Here is a 19,471-nt window from a genome sequence, read left to right as displayed (position 1 = left end):
AACCCTACGGCCCGGTGGTCCCTGCGAGTCAGCGGGGTGGTGGAGGGGACAGGGGGAGGCTGGGCAGGCGGCTGGCACGGAGTGGTATTTAAGAAGAATCCGTACTCAACAGTGCCCTAAGGGGTGCATTGAAGACAGGGAATTGTTTATCGCTGATAGAGATAGAATGAGGCTTCTATGGGAACTAATTAAATTTTATTTATTTATTTGAAAGGCAGTGGAAGAGAAAGATCTTCCATCTGCTGGTTCCCTCCTCAACAGCCTGCTACAGCCAGGGGTAGGCCAGGCCAAAGCCAGGAGCCTGGAGCTCCATCCAGATCTCCCATAAGGGTGGCAAGGAGTTGAGCCAGCACCCGCCGGTCCCCAGGGTGCACGTTAGTGGGAAGCAGGATCAGAAGTGGAGCCAGGGCTTGAATCCGGGAGCTCTGCTATGGAACGTGGGTGTCCCGGGCTGTGGGCCAGTCCCTGCACTACAAAGCCTGGCCCTGGGAACTAATTTTTAATGACGGGCCGGAGCCCCAGGAGCTAAAGGCGTCCTGCTGGGAGTGAGGGGGTGGACGGGACGAGGGGCTGTGCAGAGCTGGTGCTGAGGTCACAGATGGGTGTGGACTTGGTAGCAGGGCAGCAGTGACCGGACACGTGGACAGGAGTCCGGAGGGAGGAGAATTCGGTGACATGTCGGAGGTGGTAAAGGAATTGAAAACTCAGGAGGGTTGGTCGGTTTAGAATACAGCAAAACCTTTAGAAAGAAAAAAAATGGACTGAAAGATCTGTAGATCCGGGTTCAGGCAACTAAATGTTATCCACAGAGGAGGAGCCTAGAAGGACTTTAATTCTGGGAGAAGGCTGCAGGTCGGGGGTGTGGCAGGGAGTCCTCCTGGCGGCCTCTTCCCGCGTCCCCGTCCCTGCTTTAGGCTGTGGCTGTGGCTGCTGCTCACGCCTCGTTGTCTTCCTCCTCAATGTGCCTGCTGCTCCTGTGCTGTGTGGGCAGCCTTGTGACAGCGTCCGTGCTGCCCGGTGTGGTGCCAGTAGCCGCGTACGGCTGTTTAGGCTTAAATCAACTAAAACGGAAGTAAAAATGTAGGCCCTCGGTCACACCAGCCGCACTTTAAGCACTTACTGCTTACACTCGACCAGTGGCTACTCCATTGGCCCACACAGAATTACAGAGCATTTTCTTTCTTTCTTTTTTTAAAGATTTATTTATCTATTTGAAAGACGGAGAGGGAGAGGGAGAAGGAGAGGGAGAGGTACTGATTTTCCATCCACTGGTTCACTCCCTGAATGGCTGCAATGGTTAGTGCTGGGCCAATACAAAGCCAGGAGCCAGGAGCTTCTTCCAGCTCACCCATGTGGGTGCAGGTGCCCAAGCACTTAGGCCGTCTTCCACTGCTTTCCCAGGCCATAGCAGAGAGCTTGATCAGGAGTGGAGCAGCTGGGGCTCGAACCAGTACCCGTATGGGATGCTGGCACTGCAGGCAGCAGCTTTACCCGCTATGCCACAGCGCCAGCCCCATAGAGCATTTTCATCAACACCGAAAGTGGTGATGGACAGGGCTTTGTAGAGAGCAGAAGTTCACTCAATGTTGATTTCCATCCCTGGCTCCCCATACTTGACGGTCACTGTGGGTGTTCACGTGTCTGGGTTGCCAGGTTCTCGAAGGCCCAGCTCTGCCTTAACACATGGTGTGTGTTCCGTGGTGCTTTTACCCTGCCCTTGCTGGGGAGGGGGCTGTTGGCTGAGTTTCTGAGCTGAGGTACCAAGTGATTTGTGCGCAGACTGAATTGAATTGCTTGACTATGTGGTGACGATTGTCCTGGTGGTGGGAGTTCAGTAAAGCTGGCTCAAAGATGTGTGGTGCAGTGGTTAGTCCTTTATTCAGGAGAAATAAAACGGGGGACATGGGCTTGACCTAGGCTTTTTTTTTTTTTTTTGACAGGCAGAGTGGACAGTGAGAGAGAGAGACAGAGAGAAAGGTCTTCCTTTTTGCCGTTGGTTCACCCTCCAATGGCCGCTGCGGCCGGCGCATCTCGCTGATCCGAAGCCAGGAGCCAGGTGCTTCTCCTGGTCTCCCATGTGGGTGCAGGACCCAAGCACTTGGGCCATCCTCCACTGCCCTCCCAGGCCATAGCAGAGAGCTGGCCTGGAAGAGGGGCAACCGGGATAGAATCCGGTGCCCCAACCGGGACTAGAACCTCGTGTGCTGGCGCTGCAAGGCGGAGGATTAGCCTGTTAAGCCACGGCGCCGGCCATTGACCTAGGCTTAAAATTATGATTGGTGTCTGTGGTTATCTGAGAATACTGATGGTGTGATTTTTTTTTTTTTTTTAATAAAAATCCATGTTGAGAGCTAGTTTACCTCACTGCTGTGGTGCTGACCTGTGTTTGCTGTGTGTTTTGCTAGTATGGAACCACCCCTTTGGTTTGGGCTGCACGCAAGGGCCATTTGGAATGTGTGAAACATCTGTTGGCCATGGGAGCTGATGTTGATCAAGAAGGAGCTGTAAGTATCTTTTTTATATTTTAAATGTTGCTAATAGAGAGATGTTTTGGTTTAAGAAGAAGAATGTATTTCACAATATATGCCTAGAAAAATTTCTTTCCACTTCTTAGGTGATGTTAATTTAGGAAAGCAAGCAGTTTCTTTCTGTTATTCTAAGTATATTATAAATGTTTTAAAATTGCAATATACTGTAGAAATGTGCTTTTAAGGATCTTTTGCTAGGGAATATACATTTTGGTAGGCTAAAACTATAAGCAATAATTTTTATCTTGGTATAAATTTAATACTAGTGTGTATTTAATTATGTAGTTAAGATTAAAACTAGTTAGTAATTTTAGGCTATCCTATCTGTAAATTTCTTTGAATCAGGTAGTTTTTTTTTTTTAAAGATTTATTTATTTATTTGAAACACAGATACAGAGAGAGGAGAGAGAGATCATCCATCTGCTGGTTCACTCCCCAAATGGCCACAAAGGCTGTGGCTGGGTCAGGCCAGGAGCCAGGGGCTTCTTCCAGGTCTCCCACATGGGTACAGGGGCTCAAGCACTTGGGTCGCCTTCCGTGCCACATTAGCAGGGAGCTGGATCAGAAGTGGGGCACCCAGGACTTGAACCAGTGCCCGTATGAGATGTTGACATTGCTGGTGGAGGTTTAACTTATGCCACGGCGCTGGCCACACATCAAGTAGTTTTTAATATCAGTTTTGGAGAGGGTGTTTAACCTAATGGTTAAGCTGCCAGGTGGTTCACCCAAGTGCCCAGGTTCAGACCCTGGCTCCAGTTTGGAACCTAGCTTCCTTCTGGTATGCATCTTGAGAATTGCTGGGTCATGGCTCGAGTGGTTGGGTCTTTGTCACTCATATTGGAGGCTCTGGTTGTATTCCTGGCTCCTGGGCTCCACTTAGGCTGCCTTTGTGGGTATTTAGGGAATGAACCAGTGGACGGGCTTTCTCTGTCTTTGTAGCTCTCTCTCTCTCTCTGTTTTTCTGCACCTCAAATAAATCAGTAAGCACATAAACATTTTAAAAAGAATAACAAAAAGAATATTACTTCTGGAAAAAAGTTATGCTCCATTGGAATTTTTCCTTTGCTCCCTGCCTGCCTGCCTTTCAAGCTTGATTTAGTTATTTGAAAGGCAGAGTGACAGAGAGGGAGAGACAGAGGGAAATCCGCCGTCGGCTGGTTTACTCCCCAGGTGGCTGCCAGGGCTGGGACAGGCCAGGAACTCCAGTGGGGCCCCCCACGTTGGTGGCAGTGGCCCAAGCACTTGGGTCATCTGCAGCCTTCCCAGGCACAGTAACAGGGAGCTAGATTGGAAGTGGAGCAGTCAGGACTTGAACCGGTGCTCCCATAAGGGATGCCTGTGTTGCAGTCAGTGGCTTAACTCACTGTGCCACAATGCTGCCCTCTAAAGTTTTTTCTTTAAAACAGTAATGTAATTTTTTGGATATTTTAAATAGTGCCTTATTTTTCTTCTTCAATAAACATTAAAAAGTCAGAAATCAGCTGTTAAAACCTAGGAAGCGTACACACTGGTTAAATCCATCTTGGTGACTAGCAGTAATGCCCTAATGAGCACGTGCCGTGCCAAGTCTGCAGGGTAGAAGGGGGAAAGCCCAACAGTGGGCTTTTCCCTGAGTCCATCAGAATCTAGCTAAAGGAAACAGTGTTTACGCTCCCAAACAGTAAGGCAGACCTCTGTTAACTTGATTGCTGTATTGTGTGAAGAGGGTCACGGACGCCTCTGAGAAGAGGTGCCCCCAGACGTGACTGCAGAGAAATGAGAATGAACTCCTGCATCCTACTGGGCTAACTGGCACGATGGCAGCCCCTCCTGTTTCCTGCCGCTGGCTGACCCTCAGCGAGCGTCTGCTGGTTTCGCACTGTGGGCCGCCAGAGCAGGATTCGTGGGCAGCCGTGGATGTCCACCTCCAGCTGGCTTCTTTTCTGGCCAGCGTCATCAGGGCCTGAGTGATGAGCACTGCTCATGCTTGTGTTATTCTAATATGTAAGAGAATTAGGGCTTAGTTCTGGGGCAATCTAATAACTGGAATATTTCTGTGACTTCAAACGTAGAGCTAAATCTCAGGAAGCAGGTTGGTTTTTGAAAGAGAGAGAGAGGTAGAGCCAGAGAGAGCGAGAGGTCTTCCATCCACTGGTTCACTCTCCAGATGGCCACAATGGCTGATCTGAAGCCAGGAGCCAGGAGCTTCCAGGTCTCCCATGTGGGTGCAGGGGCCCAAGCACTTGGGCCATCTTCCACTGCTATCCCAGGCCATAGCAGAGAGCTGGATCAGAAGAGGAGCAGCTGGGACTAGAACCGGCGCCCATATGGGATGCCAGCGAGCGCTTCAGGCCAGGGCTTTAACCCGCTGCACCACAGCTCTGGCCCCTAGACTATAGTTTTTAAAAGAATTTTTTAAGATACTTTTAAAAATTTGGTTTCTGGACCACTGTAAATGAGCATGTATTACACTTTCCTCGAAATATCTTATAGCTATTTTTTTTGCTTTTTTTATTAATATAAAGGGAACAGATTGCATGTATTTCATACATACAGTTGTGTGAGCGTAATGATACTTCCACCCTGTAATCCTTCCCTTCTTATTGTACTTCCTTGAAATATCCTGTAGCTTTGAAGTCATTGTTTTATTTCAGTTTTCCTATAGGTTTTTTGCAAAGAATTTTTTTTATTTTAAAGATTTTATTTATTTATTTGAGAGAGAGAGTTGCAGAGAAGAGGGAGAGACAGAGAGGAAGGTCTTCCCTCCACTGATTGACTCCCCAAATGGTTGCAATGACTAGAGCTGATCCAAAGTCAAGAGCCAGGAGCTTCTTCCAGGCTCTCCCACATGGGTGTAGGGTCCCAAGAACTTGGACCATCTTCCACTGCTTTTCCAGGCCATAGCAGAGAGTTGGATTGGAAGAGGAGCAGCCGGGACTCAAACTGGTGCCCACTGGGATGCCGGTGCTGCAGGCGGAAGCTTAGCCCACTGTGCCACCGCTCTAGTCCCGCAAAGAATTCACAGCTTGTGTGATTTCACCTTAGTTTGTACTGATTTACGATGTTTCTAATTTTGAGTCACCTTGTCCACTCTTATTGTAACTCAGAGCCTTAGTGGGAGCGTTTGCTGTAAATGAGTTTAATTTCAGACTGTCACCTAAAGAGCTGAGTAGTCCTATGACTCAAAAGATTTAATGTTATCTTCCAAAAATGAAACTATGGCTGCTGTCCACTTTCACTGTGTATCTCGTTATTTATGTTGGCATTTTATTATCAGAAGTAACTTCATAATCGGCCACCTACTTACAGACACTGCATGTGTGTGGCGTGAACCTTTATTTTCTAGGATTTACTAATCTCTTGGGCTTGCCTTTTTTTCTAGAATTCAATGACTGCTCTCATTGTGGCAGTGAAAGGAGGGTACACACAGTCAGTAAAAGAGATTTTGAAGAGGAATCCTAATGTCAACTTGACGGATAAGGACGGAAACACAGCTCTGATGATCGCCTCCAAGGAGGGGCACACGGAAATTGTCCAGGATCTGCTTGATGCTGGCACATACGTGAACATACCTGACCGGGTAGGTCACCTGCTCCAGACGGGTCTTCTCTTGGTGGGATGGATGAAAGATTGCCTTGGCTGCTGCTCACCACCACCTCTCCAGATTCTGCCATGTTATAAGCTTGTTTTAAGATAACAAGTTCAGTGTCTACCTTGAAACTGCTGGGTTAAGAGCTGGTCTTTTGAAGAATGTCTGGTTTTATTTTTGTCGAACAGTTTGTTACCTGTCGCATTAGCCTGTACTTGTCCTTGCTCTCTCTCACTCTAGCTGATGTTACTCATTATTCCAGAGGTGTAGGTCCCACCTTTGCATTTGAAGATTTTCAAAATTCTGGGGTGCTGCGGTGTAGTGGGTTTAAGACACCACCTGTGATGCCGGAATCCCATATGGGTATCTGTTTGTGTCCTGGCTGCTCCACTTCTGATCCAGCTCCCTGCTTATGGCTTGGGAAAAGCAGCAGAGGATGGATAGCCTGAGTGTTTGGGCTCCTGCTACCAATGTGGATGAAGCTCCGGGCTCCGGTTTCAGTCTGGCCCAACCCCAGCTGTTATGGCCATCTAGGAAGTGAACCTGCAGATGGCCGCTCTCTCTTTTCCTCTCTGTAACTCTGACTTTCAAGTAAATAAATGAATCTTAAATGTTTTTCAAGATTCTTTATTTCGCCCTAACTTCTTTGAGCTCATACTTACACATCCAGCTCTTATTTGAACTTACCACTTGGTTGTATAATGGGTTTGAGTTTATGCCAGACAATGTCTTGTTTTAAATCCTTACTTGTCCCCCACCTGTCCATCTCAGCGAATGGTACCACCATCCACCCTGCTGTAAAAGCTTCTGCTTCGATGGCTGTCTTGTCTTACCCGCCCCGTCTAGTCCTTCAGTTCTTATTCTGTTGCAGAACGTACCCTTTAAACACCCACTCTTCTCCACTGTCACGCCATCATAAACCACAAGCCCTCATCACTGAGGCAGGAGCCTTGGAACTGGTTCTGCTGTTACCCCGGTTTGTTCACTCTGTTCTTAGAGTGATCTTTAAAACAGGAAATCTCACATGTACTGCTTTGCTTAACAGCACCCAAGGCTTCCTACTGTAGGTAGGATAAGTATTACCCTTTTATTTATTTATTTATTTATTTATTTATTTATTAAGATTTATTTATTTGAAAGGCAGAGTTACAGAGAGGCAGAAGCAGAGGCAGAGAGAGAGAGAGAGGTCTCCCATCTGCTGGTTCACTCCCCAGATGTCCATAATGGCTGGAGCTGCGCTGATCCGAAGCGAGGAGCAGGAGCTTCCTCTGGGTCTCCCATGTGGGTGCAGGGGCCCAAGTGCTTTCCCAGGCCATAGCAGAGAGCTGGATTGGAAGTGGAGCAGCTGGGACTTGAACCAGTGCCCATATGGGATGCCGGCACTGCAGGAGGAGGCTTTACCCACGGCACCGGCCCCAGTATTACCCTTTTATAGACAGTTCACGAGAGTGTCCTTGCCTAAGTCTGGCCTCATTCTGCACGGCTCTGTGCCCTGTTGCAGTCGGCTGCAGCCCCCTCCCCCCGTCACTGAGCCGTTCCTGATGTGGGTCCTCTGCACCAGCTGTGCAGTCTGTTGTGCTGTCTTCGTGTCACTCCACCTCAGCGCACATGCTCCCTTCTCAGGCTCTCAACTGCCCCACCCAAGGTGGCTGTCCGTCACTTTCTGTCACATGGCCCTGCTTTAATTTATTTGCATATTGTTTGTCTGATTTTTTTTCTTCATTATGTATTGACCTTTTCTGCCAGAGCTGGGAGGTTGCCTGCTTTTTTCCCCAGAGCCTAGAATGGTACATTGCACATTGTAAGCATTGAAATCTTTAGTGTCTTTTTAAAATTTACTGGTATGCACCCATGTGAATGCCAGCTTTCTCAACTAAAATTTGTCTGCTTTGAGTTTATTTCTGCTTTACTTATTTATTTGTTTACTTTTAAAAGATTTATTTATTTACTATTTACAAGTCAGAGTTGTAGCGAGAGGGAGAGATAGAGACAGAGAGAGAGAGGGAGATCTCCATCCGCTGGCCCATCCCCAAGATGGCTGCAATGGCAGGGGCTGCCCAGCTGGGCCTGGGCTAGACTGAAGCCAGGAGCCAGGAGCTTCTTCCAGGTCTCCCACGTGGGTGCAGGGGCCCAAGGACTTGGGCCATCTTCTGCAGCCTTCCTAGGCCATTAGCAGGGAACTGGACTGGAACCGGTGCCCATATTGGATGCCAGCACTGCAGGTGACAGCCTTACTCACTACGCCACAATGCTGGCCCCTATTTTAATGTGGGAGTTAAGATATTCTATTATAGTGCTAATCCTCAAGGATCTGTAACTTTTTTGAAACATTAATTTTATTTTTATTCTCATTTTATTTGAAAGATAAGAGACTGACAAATCTTCCATCTGCTGGATTACTCCCCAAATGCCTACAATAACTAGGGCTGGGTAGGGCGGAAGCCAGGGATCCATGACGCCATCCGGGTTTCCCACGTGGGTGACAGGGACTGAAGTCCTTGAGCCATCATCTGCTGCCTCCCAGGATGCGTTAGGAGGTTCCATCAGAAGCCGAGTGTCCAGGTGCTTTGATGGGCCTGCATCTCGGTTTGTGGCCTGGTGACCCACTCGGAATGAACTGAGCCACAACTTACGGTTCCTCCAACCCCCAAGCCTACAGCAGTTTGGCAATAAATAATATTCATGCCTGTTGGCAAAGTAGCCATTTCTAGTATTTGAAGTAATAGGAAGACACAGTTAAAAAGAATTGTTGCGTGGTGAATGTAATCTCAGGGCAAAGAGACGTCCTCAGGATTAGCGAACTTTGAGTCTTACGGCAGGGGAGGAGTCACTCCTGTGCCACTGGCCTGGGACTGCCAAAGTGACTGCAATACTTGTGGGTGCTTGCTTGGGAGCCACGCTTCTCCCTTACTTAAATGTGGCTGTTGACCTACGCATAGCTTTAGCTTTGTGGCTCCTGTTTTTAAAATCCATGGCTTTTGTCCTGTACTATTATGCTGAGGGATTTTTAGTATATAATTTGCACATTCATCTGGTTCGTTGGCAGCTACAGTGCCATTGTATTTAATTTACATTTGCAATATGAATTTACCTTCACAGAGAAAAGACTTATTCTGGGTAATCTTTCTAAACTTCTCATTCTGAGGAGTCAGTCCTCTGTTCCTTGCTCGGAAGACAATATCAAGTATTAATATAATTCATTTAAAATTTTCTCTTAGAGATAGGCTCTTTTTCTAAGAAGTTGGCAGCAAATTTCTATCATTTTAATAAACAAATAAGCTTAGCTTCAAACAGCTTGTTTATTCAACTGAGTTTTTTTTGTCTTTCTAGAGTGGAGACACCGTGTTGATCGGTGCTGTCAGAGGGGGGCATGTGGAGATCGTCCGTGCACTGCTCCAGAAATACGCCGACATTGACATCAGGGGCCAGGTGCGTGTGACAGCGCCGAAGTTATCTGGGGTCTGTTCATTTGTGAGTTCACTCACTGTCACGTCCTTCTTCCGACTTTCCTGTGCAGATAAACTCAGGAACCCTAGCAGGTTTAGAGCATGTCCATTATTATTCACTTCCATTATTACAGATTTCTGTATCAGTGTTAACCTTCCATAGAAGGAAACCAGGAAGAACCTCCGGTCTTTTACCGAGGTGTAAATATATTCAGTTCCAAAGTGAGTGGTTTGTGATGTGAGCAGCGGGTGGCACTGGGCTGTGTTACCTCTCTGTTTTCCCACGTATATCCCCCCTCCCCGTGTTTGTCTTCTTCATCTACCTGCTCCTCTTCTGTTCTGTTTGATTGCCCTTTGTCGCCATCCCGTCTGCCTTTCCTGGGACCACCTGGTAGTGCCTCTGGCCTGTGCCAAGGCAGTTGTGACCGCTGGAGACACAGAGGAGTAATTTTAGATAAAAGCCTCGCCAAAGTTGTAGTTTAACTAAAACTTCAGGAGCTTTAGATGAAAGAGAAATGTTCTTGGCAGTCTGTCGTGCACGGTCCACAGCTCTGCTTAGTTTTTCCTTATATTTAGCTGAAATTCTTGCGTTCAAGTCTGTTTTTCAATCAAACTAACAAATAGTATGCCGAATGCTATGGAGAAGTTAGCATGGGACCGTTGCATGTAAGAGAGACATAATCTAATTCAGAAGTTAGAGCTGTTTATTTTTATCCTTTTATTCAAACATAGGCAGTATAGCCACAGAGGGTATATGATTGACTACCTAGAAAAGGGTTCAGATAGAAGAGGCTTGAGGTGGCAGAGAGCGCATTAAGGAAGAAGGCTTCGGAAGGAAAGTGGAGTTGGCGGTGTGACAGAGAAGTTGGATTTAGGTGGCAGAGCGAAGGCAGGCTGGGTGTCTGGGCAGGGGCGGTGAGACAGGGTGAGACAGTGGGAGAGAACGGGGAAGGGAGACTGTGCTCCCTAGCCAGTGGCTGAATCAGCTTGGCGGTGCTGTGGTGGGGCTGCTGGGAGATGGACAGGGAGGTCGGACTAGAGAGGTCTGTGGACTGCTTCTGGGGGCTCCTGCGGGGAGGTTGGGGCGCGGGAGATGCTGTGTGGCGGCAGCGGCAGACAGTTGTTACCTTGTGGATTGAAGTCCGATTTTCATTCGAAGTCGGCTTCTAGATCACCTGCTAATCGCTCTGTGCCTGGCAGTCCTGTTTTCCTATATGAATCGGTTGTTCGTTCACTGGCTCTGCTTTCCAGATCCGTGTGGATCAGTGTTTCAGCTAGGTAGGATGCTAAGATCTGGTTAAGACCATAGAGGGTACCAAGAGGGTGGAGACTGAGAAACCCAAAAACTACAAGATCAATAGTGCCCTCTGCTGGGGAAGTAAATCACTCATTATCCTTGGAAGCACAAGGCAGGTGTAGCTATTCCGTATTATGCATGAGAATTTGTGGGCCAGGATATTTACGTGACTTTTCCACAGAGCTCAAGCTGTTGGTGTGATTTCCAATCCAGTGCGTGTTTCTGAAATCTGATTGCATTGCAGAAGTGAGCATTACTGTATTAACTGTGGGATTTCTGCTGTTAAGTCAAATAATACTAAGTGTTCCTGGGCTTCTTTCATACAGAATTTCTCACGAGGAAATGTGACAGTGCAAGGATTCATTATTTCCCGCCGTGCTGTGGCTTGAAACGCTTCCTGGCAGAATTCGTGGCGCGTCACATTCACATAAGCAGTTTTTAGTCTGTGTCTGACGTGAACTTATTGCTACTTTCTTTCATTCTACAGGACAACAAGACCGCTTTGTATTGGGCTGTTGAGAAAGGGAATGCCACGATGGTGCGAGACATCCTGCAGTGCAATCCTGACACCGAGATATGTACCAAGGTACCGGTGATGTTTCCGTCGTGGTAGCGGTACTGAACACCGCTTCTCGTTTTCAGTCATCTCTGATGTGGGAGTTATCTTGATTTCGTTGGGAATAGTGTATCCTTGGCACATTGGATTGGCCCTGGCTGGGTGTGGTGTGCTCCCTTTGAACAGGTGGGGCTGTGATAAAAGTGACTTTGGTGCAGGTGAGTGAGTGTGAAAGGAAGGGTGCTTTTTGTGATCGTTTTACCAACTCTGTTTTCTTGGGAACATTGAAAATGCAGGCTATTCCTGGAGTCAGATACTTCTTGCTGTGTATGTTTCTGTGGGAGTCATAGGGCCGATCCACTGGTAACCCTTCCCTCCTGTGTGTGCAGGACGGTGAGACGCCTCTCATAAAGGCCACCAAGATGAGGAATATTGAGGTCGTGGAGCTGCTGCTGGATAAAGGGGCCAAGGTGTCCGCTGTGGACAAGGTAACGTGCCTGCGCAGCCAGAGCTCGTGGCGGACGCGCCGTCCGGCCGTCCTGACCTGGTTTTGTGCAGGGAGGTCTGGGTGGGCTTTCGTGGTGTCCCAGCACGTGCCGGGGGTGGGCAGTCAGTATGCCGTTAGCAAAGCTGCTTCGGGGTTTCCTCCTGTCGCTGATGCCCGTTCTGGGGAGCTGCCCTTGACCCCACAAGGAGGACGGTGTCGGGTAGAGCTTGTAGCCGACAGGCGGGAGGGAGAACGCAGAGGGACGGGAGACTCAGGGCGGACCGCCACCAGGGGTTGCTGGAAGGACACGGACGTTCGCCACGCCTCCTCGCTGCATTGCTTTTAGAGAAACTTTTTTTTTTTTTTAAGATTTACTTATTTATTTGAAAGTCAGAATTACATAGAGAGGAGAGGCAGAGAGGAGAGAGAGGAAAGAGAGAAAAAGAGAGAGAGAGAGAGAGAGGTCTTCCATCCGCTGGTTCACTCCTCAATTGGCTGCAACGGCCAGAGCTGTGCCGATCCGAAGCCAGGAGCCAGGAGCTTCCTGCAGGTCTCCTACAAGGGTACAGGGGCCCAAGGACCTGGGCCATCCTTCACAGCTTTCCCAGGCCACAGCAGAGAGCTGGATCAGAAGTGGAGCAGCCGGGACTCAAGCCGGTGCTCATATGGGATGCTGGCGCTTCAGGCCAGGGCGTTAACCCGCTGCGCCACAGCTTCGGCCCCAAGAAATTTTCTATAGTAAAGTAACTCTCCATTGTTTATTGCTTCATGGACAACTGATTCCTATTTCTGTGCTTCAAACTGATTTTGCCTCTGGAAGAAGTGAATTGATTTATGTATGAAGCAAGAGTATTCTAAATATTCCCCTCTGAAGGCATAAGATTTAAGTTTTTTAAATTCATGATAGGTTGAAGTTTATCTTTTTGTTGTTTATGAGGCAGTTAAACACAAATCCTGGACTCAACGTTCTTTTTCTTCCCCTAAAAATGATTTATTTAATTTATTTGAAAGGCAGAGGGACAGAGAAGGAGAGAGAGAGAGGGAGGGAGGGTGGGTTATCGCTTCCATCTACTGGTTCACTCCCCAGATGCCTACAGCTACCAGGGCTGGGCCAGGCCAAAGCCAGGAGCCTGGAACTCCATCTGGGTCTCCCATGTGAGTGGCAGGGACCCAAGCACTTGGGCCACCATCAGCTGTCTTCCCGGTGCATTAGCAGGGAGCCGGCTTGGAAGTGGAGCAGCTGGACTGGAACCGGCACTTTGAAATGGGATGTGGGTGTGGCAATAAACAGCTTCACCCACTGTGCCACATGCCTGCTCCTGTGTCTACTTTTTGTTTTACCAAAAAACCAATATTACTTGAAACCAAAAAATCTCTCCCACTGGTCATGGCCAAATTAAATTACATTAACACTAATGTTAAAAATCAAATATTTACTAAAAATTAAGGATACTAAATCAAACCTTTTCAAAAATGAAAATATATAGCTAGAAAACTTACATTGCATTTTTTCTCATTCTGCCGTTGATTCACATCTGAGAGTGTCCCAGTTTTCAGTAAGGAGCCTTGGATGTTTGCCCTTTGAGGTTCCGTTCAGGCTCACTGGTTGTTGCCGTGCTGTCTGTACACAGTCGTTGCGTGGTCATGGGTCGGTTCCCTGCAGGCCTCTGTCTTGGGTCCTTTTGTGTGCTCTGTGCATGCAGCCGGCCGACAGGTCCACACGGTTGGCACAGTTGTTCATTAAACACCTTCTTGAGGGCAGCCGGGTGCTGTCCTGCCAAAATTTGGGATGCCAGCTTGTGTAAGCCTTGAGCCTGTCTCTACATGGGAGTTTCCTAAAAATAAGTTTAAGAACAAAGATCAATGTTGTTTACCAGCCACTCACTGCTCTCTGCTTGTCTTCAGCATAGTGGCAGTGTGTGTTAATGTCTTCGCCCCAGTTCCAGAGATTCTGTGTCTGGCGGAAATGATATTTTGCCTTCTGACAGTTTGGGAATGACAGTGGAGCGGAGGTAGGGGAACACAGTGCAGGCTGCTTTAGATAGGTTTGGTTAAGTGACTGATAAGACGTTCAGGAGACTGTGACCAGTGGGCGCTGGGACGTGGGACCAGAGTGTGGGCAAGAAATCGGAGCGGGGATGGGAGTTTGCTGGTTAATGCATGGGAGTCACTGATCTCGTCAGTAGGAAGAGAGTGGAAACTGAGGCCAAGTTTGCCCCCTGTGGCGTGTGTCCTCTTGTACTCTGTTTTCTAATCCTGCACGTTTACCCCGTCTCTTCCTGGGGCAGTGTAAGCTATTCGAGGTCAGGAACTGTTTCATCCAACATCTTTGTATCCTCCCAAGTACCCAGCTGGCTGCTTTACCACGTGCAGGGAGCTCAGTGCATAACAGGGAAGAGAATCCAGATGAGAAAGAGAGGAAAGGCAAGACAAGGTTGTTCATGGAAACCAGAGGAAGAACATTGCTAGTCATTTTCATTTAGTCATAGTTCAGGGTGATGAGAATAGAGAATTATTTGTTAAGTTTTGGGCCGTTGGTTGTCTTCCAGAGAAGTGTTTCTGAAGTAACAAATGCGTAAACACTTTGCAGACTGAAGAGATCTCTATTTTACATAATAGTTTTCATTAGCTTTTGATAAGAATACTAACGTGATTGGAGATTCCAACAAGGAAAGGGGGTAGGTTGGTGCTCGGGTGGCATGAAAGCAAGGAAAGAGGAAGAGGTGATAGGGGTCAGAGAAAGATGGGGCTGAGGTCAAGGAATCCGAGGCAGAGGGTGTCGGGGAGCAATGAGAGGCTTGCTGTGCTGGCCCTGGGAACTGCTGAGGTCATTCATGGGGGGAATCAGCGTGGCGGGTGGAGCTTTCTAGACCAATGAGGAGAAAGCGTGAAATAGAATGGAAGCCCAGGGAGGCGGTCGGTGTCCTTGCACAGGGGATATGCGGATGGGTGGAGAGCGAGGCAGTGGGCTCCGGGCCTGGCAGGAGTCGAGTGAAGAGAAGAGTGGCCTCTGGTCTAGGGCTGTGGGCGACATGGTGTCTAGGAAATGCTGCCTGAGGAGCTGTGGAGGGAACTGTGGGGAGGGTCGACATGAAAGGTTTAGTGTGTGTGCACTCTCCATAGGAAGTACGAATAGTTCACGTTCTCTGTTATCCTGCAAAAAAGGAAAGTGGCGACTCTGCTTATTTTTAATTTATATGTGAAGGTTCTGATTTCCTGCTTCATTCACAGAAAGGAGACACTCCCTTGCATATTGCCATTCGTGGAAGGAGTCGGAAACTGGCAGAACTTCTTTTAAGAAATCCCAAAGATGGGCGGTTGCTTTATAGGCCCAACAAAGCAGGCGAGACGCCATACAACATTGACTGTAGCCATCAGAAAAGTATTTTAACTCAGATATTCGGAGCCAGTGAGTATTGGGTTTTGTTTCTGGCTGAACTTTTAAATAATGTCTATTTAAAAATACGAAAAATAAGAGACCAGTAACAGTTGTGCATTTGTCATTTAACTGGAGAATGGAAGAGTTGAACGAAGTTTTATTTTGCTGTAGAAAAGTAGTTCTCTGTCAAATTCTTTGCATTGCGTTCTAGCATTCTACATTGAGTGCATTCGGAGCAAGCAGTCAGGTGTGAAGACCTCTAAGAGTCGAGCCTGCTTTTCTAAGTCTTTCTCCCCAGGCTTCCTCTGTGCTCCTGTCAGCACAGGCTGTGTCCCCGAGTGTAGCCTGAGCATCTGTAGTTTTCTGCCTTTGTGGTTTGCCCACCTGTCTCTTCTGTGGGTCTCACTGAGGCAGAGGCAGAGGCAGAGAGAGAGAGAGAGAGAGAGAAGTCTTCCATCTGCTGGTTCACTTCCCAAATGGCCGCAACAGCCAGAGCTGGGCCTGTCTGGAGCCAGGAGCCTCTTCCGGATCTCCCACCTGGGTGCAGGGGCCCAAGGGCTTGGACCATCTTCCAGTACTTTCCCAGGCCACAGCAGAGAGCTGGATCGGAAGTGGAGCAGCCGGGACTCAAACCAGTGCCCATATGGGATGCCGGCACTGCAGGTGGCAGCTTTAGCCACTATGCCACAGCACCAGTCCCTGTGATGTTTTGATATATGGAAGAATTTTCCACTAAAAATTTTTAAAAAGTCCCAGAAACCAACAGGAGATAGTAAAATCCTGACATCTTCAAGTTTAACTTCTTACTTAGATCTTGGTTTTAGGTATGATTTTGTGTTGTTGTGAGTTTTTATATTTTAAAGTATTTTTTAAAAATTGTAATAGTAATGTCCACTAAATTTTAAGAATAAAAACATGTATATAGCAGAAAACACAAATTCCCTGTTATCCCCACCTCCCAACTTGTAGTTGTTTGAATAACCCCCCTAGACTTTTATTTACATTGATAATAGGGTTTTATACTATGTATATAGCATTGAATAAAGAAAAATAAGGTCCTACCCTCTTATAAAAGTTTTAAATAACGAACCTTGTCATATTTTAACTGCATAATCTTCATACATTCTGCAGGCACACGTTCAGTTCTCTGCTGATAAATGTTTGGTTTCCGTGGCTGGTAACAGCAAGCTCTGAATGAGCAGCTTTGTACCTACGTGCACTGGCTCTTACTTGTAGGGTTATTTTCTTGGCATAGTTTTCCAGACGTGGAATTGCCCTCCGTGGGTGCCTGCAGTTCTGATACTCTCCAAAATGGTTTCAAATGTTTTCTCCCCCTGGTGGTATCAGACAGCACAGTTCCCCACAGCCTTGCTGACCCTGCGCATTTCCAGACTCTTAATCTTTGTTCATCAGATCTGCAAGAAAGCAGTTCTCGTTTTAATTTATGTCTTCAGTTGTTAGAGAGATTGAGATCTTTTAATAGTTCATTTTTCCTGACTGCTTTGAATGCCGCTTATGCTAATACACTATTTGGGATCCAAAATATTCGGATTGTGACAGTTTTATAGTATTTATTGTTTTTCTCCAAAGACAACTATTGATCAGTAATCTTTGAAATTTGTTTTTTAGCTGTTCTTGCATATTCTTTTTTTTTTTTTTTTTTGGGTTGTTGTTGAAATGCAGAGTTACAGGGAGAGAGAGAATGAGGGAGAGACAGAGAGAGATCTTCCGTCTCCTGGTTTACTCCCCAAATAGCTGCAATGGCCGGAGCTGGGATGTTCAGGATCTGGGAGCTTCCTCCGGGTCTCCCACATGGGTGCAGGGGCCCACGCACCCGTGCCATCCTCCGCTGCCTTCCCAGGCCACCAGCAGGGAGCTGGATCAGAAATGGAGCAGCTGGGACTCAAACCGGTACCCATATGGGACGCTGGTGCTGCAGCTTTTTACCCACTATGCCACAGCGCTGGATTTCATTGGAATTACCTTCGTGTCAGGTGGATTTGGGGAGAATTACTGTTTTGAAGTTGTCAAACCTTTCTGCCTGTGACCGTAGTGTTTCTTGTTTTCTGGTGATTATATCCTTCTGTAACATTTTGAATCTTTCTGTGTATAGATATCAGATGTATTCCTGTGACTGCGTTACCTCTGTGTTGTATTTCCCTGCATATACGACGCACATCGTGCACATTTTGGCATCTTTTAAATTAGCACGTGATGGATAAGAAGGCTTTGCGTCACGAGTTGGCAGCATTTTCCTTAGTTGTACATCAGAAATCAATAGGTGTACACATTCCATGAAATATGGTATTTTTCTAAGAATCTTTGAGACTATTTTTACGTAGGTCTATACATTTAAGTCATTTCAGTAAACAGGAGCTGAGTTTGGCTTTCCTCTCCGGCGGTGACGCACAGTGTCGGGCTGTGGTGTGTTTCTGATTGCAGGGCACCTCTCTCCCACTGAGACGGACGGCGACATGCTTGGCTACGACCTGTACAGCAGCGCCCTGGCCGACATCCTCAGCGAGCCCACCATGCAGCCGCCCATTTGCGTGGGCTTGTACGCACAGTGGGGGAGTGGCAAATCTTTCTTACTCAAGAAACTCGAAGGTAAAGGGCGTGTTTCCACAACGTGTGCACATGACGAGGCTTTCTCTGTTTCTTTTTTTTCTGAAGAAAAGAAAGAGACTGAGCCCTGTGTGTGAGACTGTGTTACATGGTTCACTGAAATATGTCTGTTAGGGTTTTACTCCCCTCTGGTTGATCTTCTGCGTGGGCGTCTGAGTTCTCCTTCTAAGTCAGACGCAGCTGTATGGTAAGCGCCTCGCAGCCCCCAGAAGCCGGTCCTCCAGCCCTTTGCAAGCCTCTCCCTCTGCATGGCCCAGCCAGCAGCCGCAGGGTGCACTTGTGTTGCATTCGGCAGGACTGCTCGCTCCTGGAAGAACGTCCCACGCTTCCAGAGTTGCTCCCTCCGTCGGGAGCTTCCTAGAGCAGCCCAGCATCACCCCCAAGTCCCACCCCTCAGGCTTTTTGCTTCTTAAAGTCATCATCATGCTTGAAGGCAGACCTCAGGGTCACCTGCGAGGCTTCCCCAAGCTTGGTGGCTTCACGGCCTGTGTGGGGGTCATCTGGGCCCAACACACCCCGAGGAGCACTGACGCTCAGGTGTGGTGGGCGGCAGAGGGATGGGGGAACTAGAGAAGGTGCTAGTGACAGGTGGCTCAAAGACGGAGCATCACGTTTACTGTTGCGTGTGGAAATATCGATGTTCACGTCATACAAACCGCAGAAGTTAAGTATCAGCCAGATCTGGCAGATCACCCTTGGAGGAACTGGTGGCTTCGCACTTGGAAGTAGTGAGGAACCCAGACTTTTGCATTTGAATCTGAACTCTGGATGCTTCTGGTGTAGATGAGAAAGAATTTTGTGCATCTGCTGGGTGCCGCAGGAGAGTGAATACCACAGGGTGGTTGGCATTTATGTGTGTCAAAGGGGAGTGTTGGTTATGTAGCAACATTGTATCCAGCGACTTAGTAAGTATCCAATAAATGTGTACATTGAAAATGTGCAAATTGTGGTTTTCTTTAAAAGTTGTATTCCGTAAACAAAGCGGGAGTAAGACTTTCCATGCCGCTTTCTCTTTCAGATGAAATGAAGACGTTTGCAGGGCAGCAGGTCGAACCCCTGTTTCAGTTTTCATGGCTCATCGTGTTTCTTACCCTGCTGTTTTGTGGAGGACTCGGTTTGGTGTTTGCTTTCACAGTTGACCTAAATCTTGGAATAGCAGTGTCACTGAGCTTCTTGGCTCTCTTGTATATATTCTTTAGTAAGTCTTATATTTTTCTGTTTTCTTGAAAATGGGGTAAATTGTAAGATTTATTGCTTAAAACATTATTGATATGTGTCTCTTAAACTGGTACCTGATTTTCATAATTGGATGAGAACATTGAGCTTTTTACTATTTTCTTAACTGGCCTAGAGGACATTGTCTATAGCCAGGCAATCACAACACTAAAAGCTGGTATACTGTGTGTTAATATTGAAGCAAGACTCTAATTTCCTCAGGTTTTTTTTTTTTTTTTTGCACCAAGATGAACTTATCTTTCAATTAAAAATTTTCATAAATTTTTTAGAGTATCCTTGCCTATTAATTAATGGTTTATATTTAAATCTTTTTTCTTTTTAAAGATTTATTTATTTACTTGAAAGAGTT

At 47.2% G+C, this 19,471-nt stretch overlaps 1 protein-coding gene across 8 annotated transcripts in view; it reads left to right on the top strand.

Moving 5' to 3' along the window:
• KIDINS220 (kinase D interacting substrate 220) overlaps positions 1 to 19,471 on the top strand; it is a 131,717-nt gene that overhangs the window by 17,675 nt on the left and 94,571 nt on the right. For all 8 annotated transcript variants that reach the window (XR_009867773.1, XR_009867771.1, XR_009867772.1 and 5 more), the window contains exons 7-14: positions 2,406 to 2,504; positions 5,890 to 6,087; positions 9,427 to 9,525; positions 11,327 to 11,425; positions 11,785 to 11,883; positions 15,114 to 15,291; positions 17,704 to 17,868; positions 18,905 to 19,084. Coding sequence is in view for 4 of the 8 variants with exons in the window: in XM_062208922.1 (XP_062064906.1) it covers positions 2,406 to 2,504; positions 5,890 to 6,087; positions 9,427 to 9,525; positions 11,327 to 11,425; positions 11,785 to 11,883; positions 15,114 to 15,291; positions 17,704 to 17,868; positions 18,905 to 19,084 (1,117 nt within the window). In the remaining 4 variants the exon portion in view is untranslated. The remainder of the gene's footprint in view (positions 1 to 2,405; positions 2,505 to 5,889; positions 6,088 to 9,426; positions 9,526 to 11,326; positions 11,426 to 11,784; positions 11,884 to 15,113; positions 15,292 to 17,703; positions 17,869 to 18,904; positions 19,085 to 19,471) is intronic.

This window comes from Lepus europaeus, chromosome 13, assembly GCF_033115175.1.
Source record: "Lepus europaeus isolate LE1 chromosome 13, mLepTim1.pri, whole genome shotgun sequence".
NCBI lineage: Eukaryota > Metazoa > Chordata > Mammalia > Lagomorpha > Leporidae > Lepus > Lepus europaeus.
Note: the sequence above shows the minus strand (reverse complement) of the source record. Positions and strands in the feature narration are given on the sequence as shown.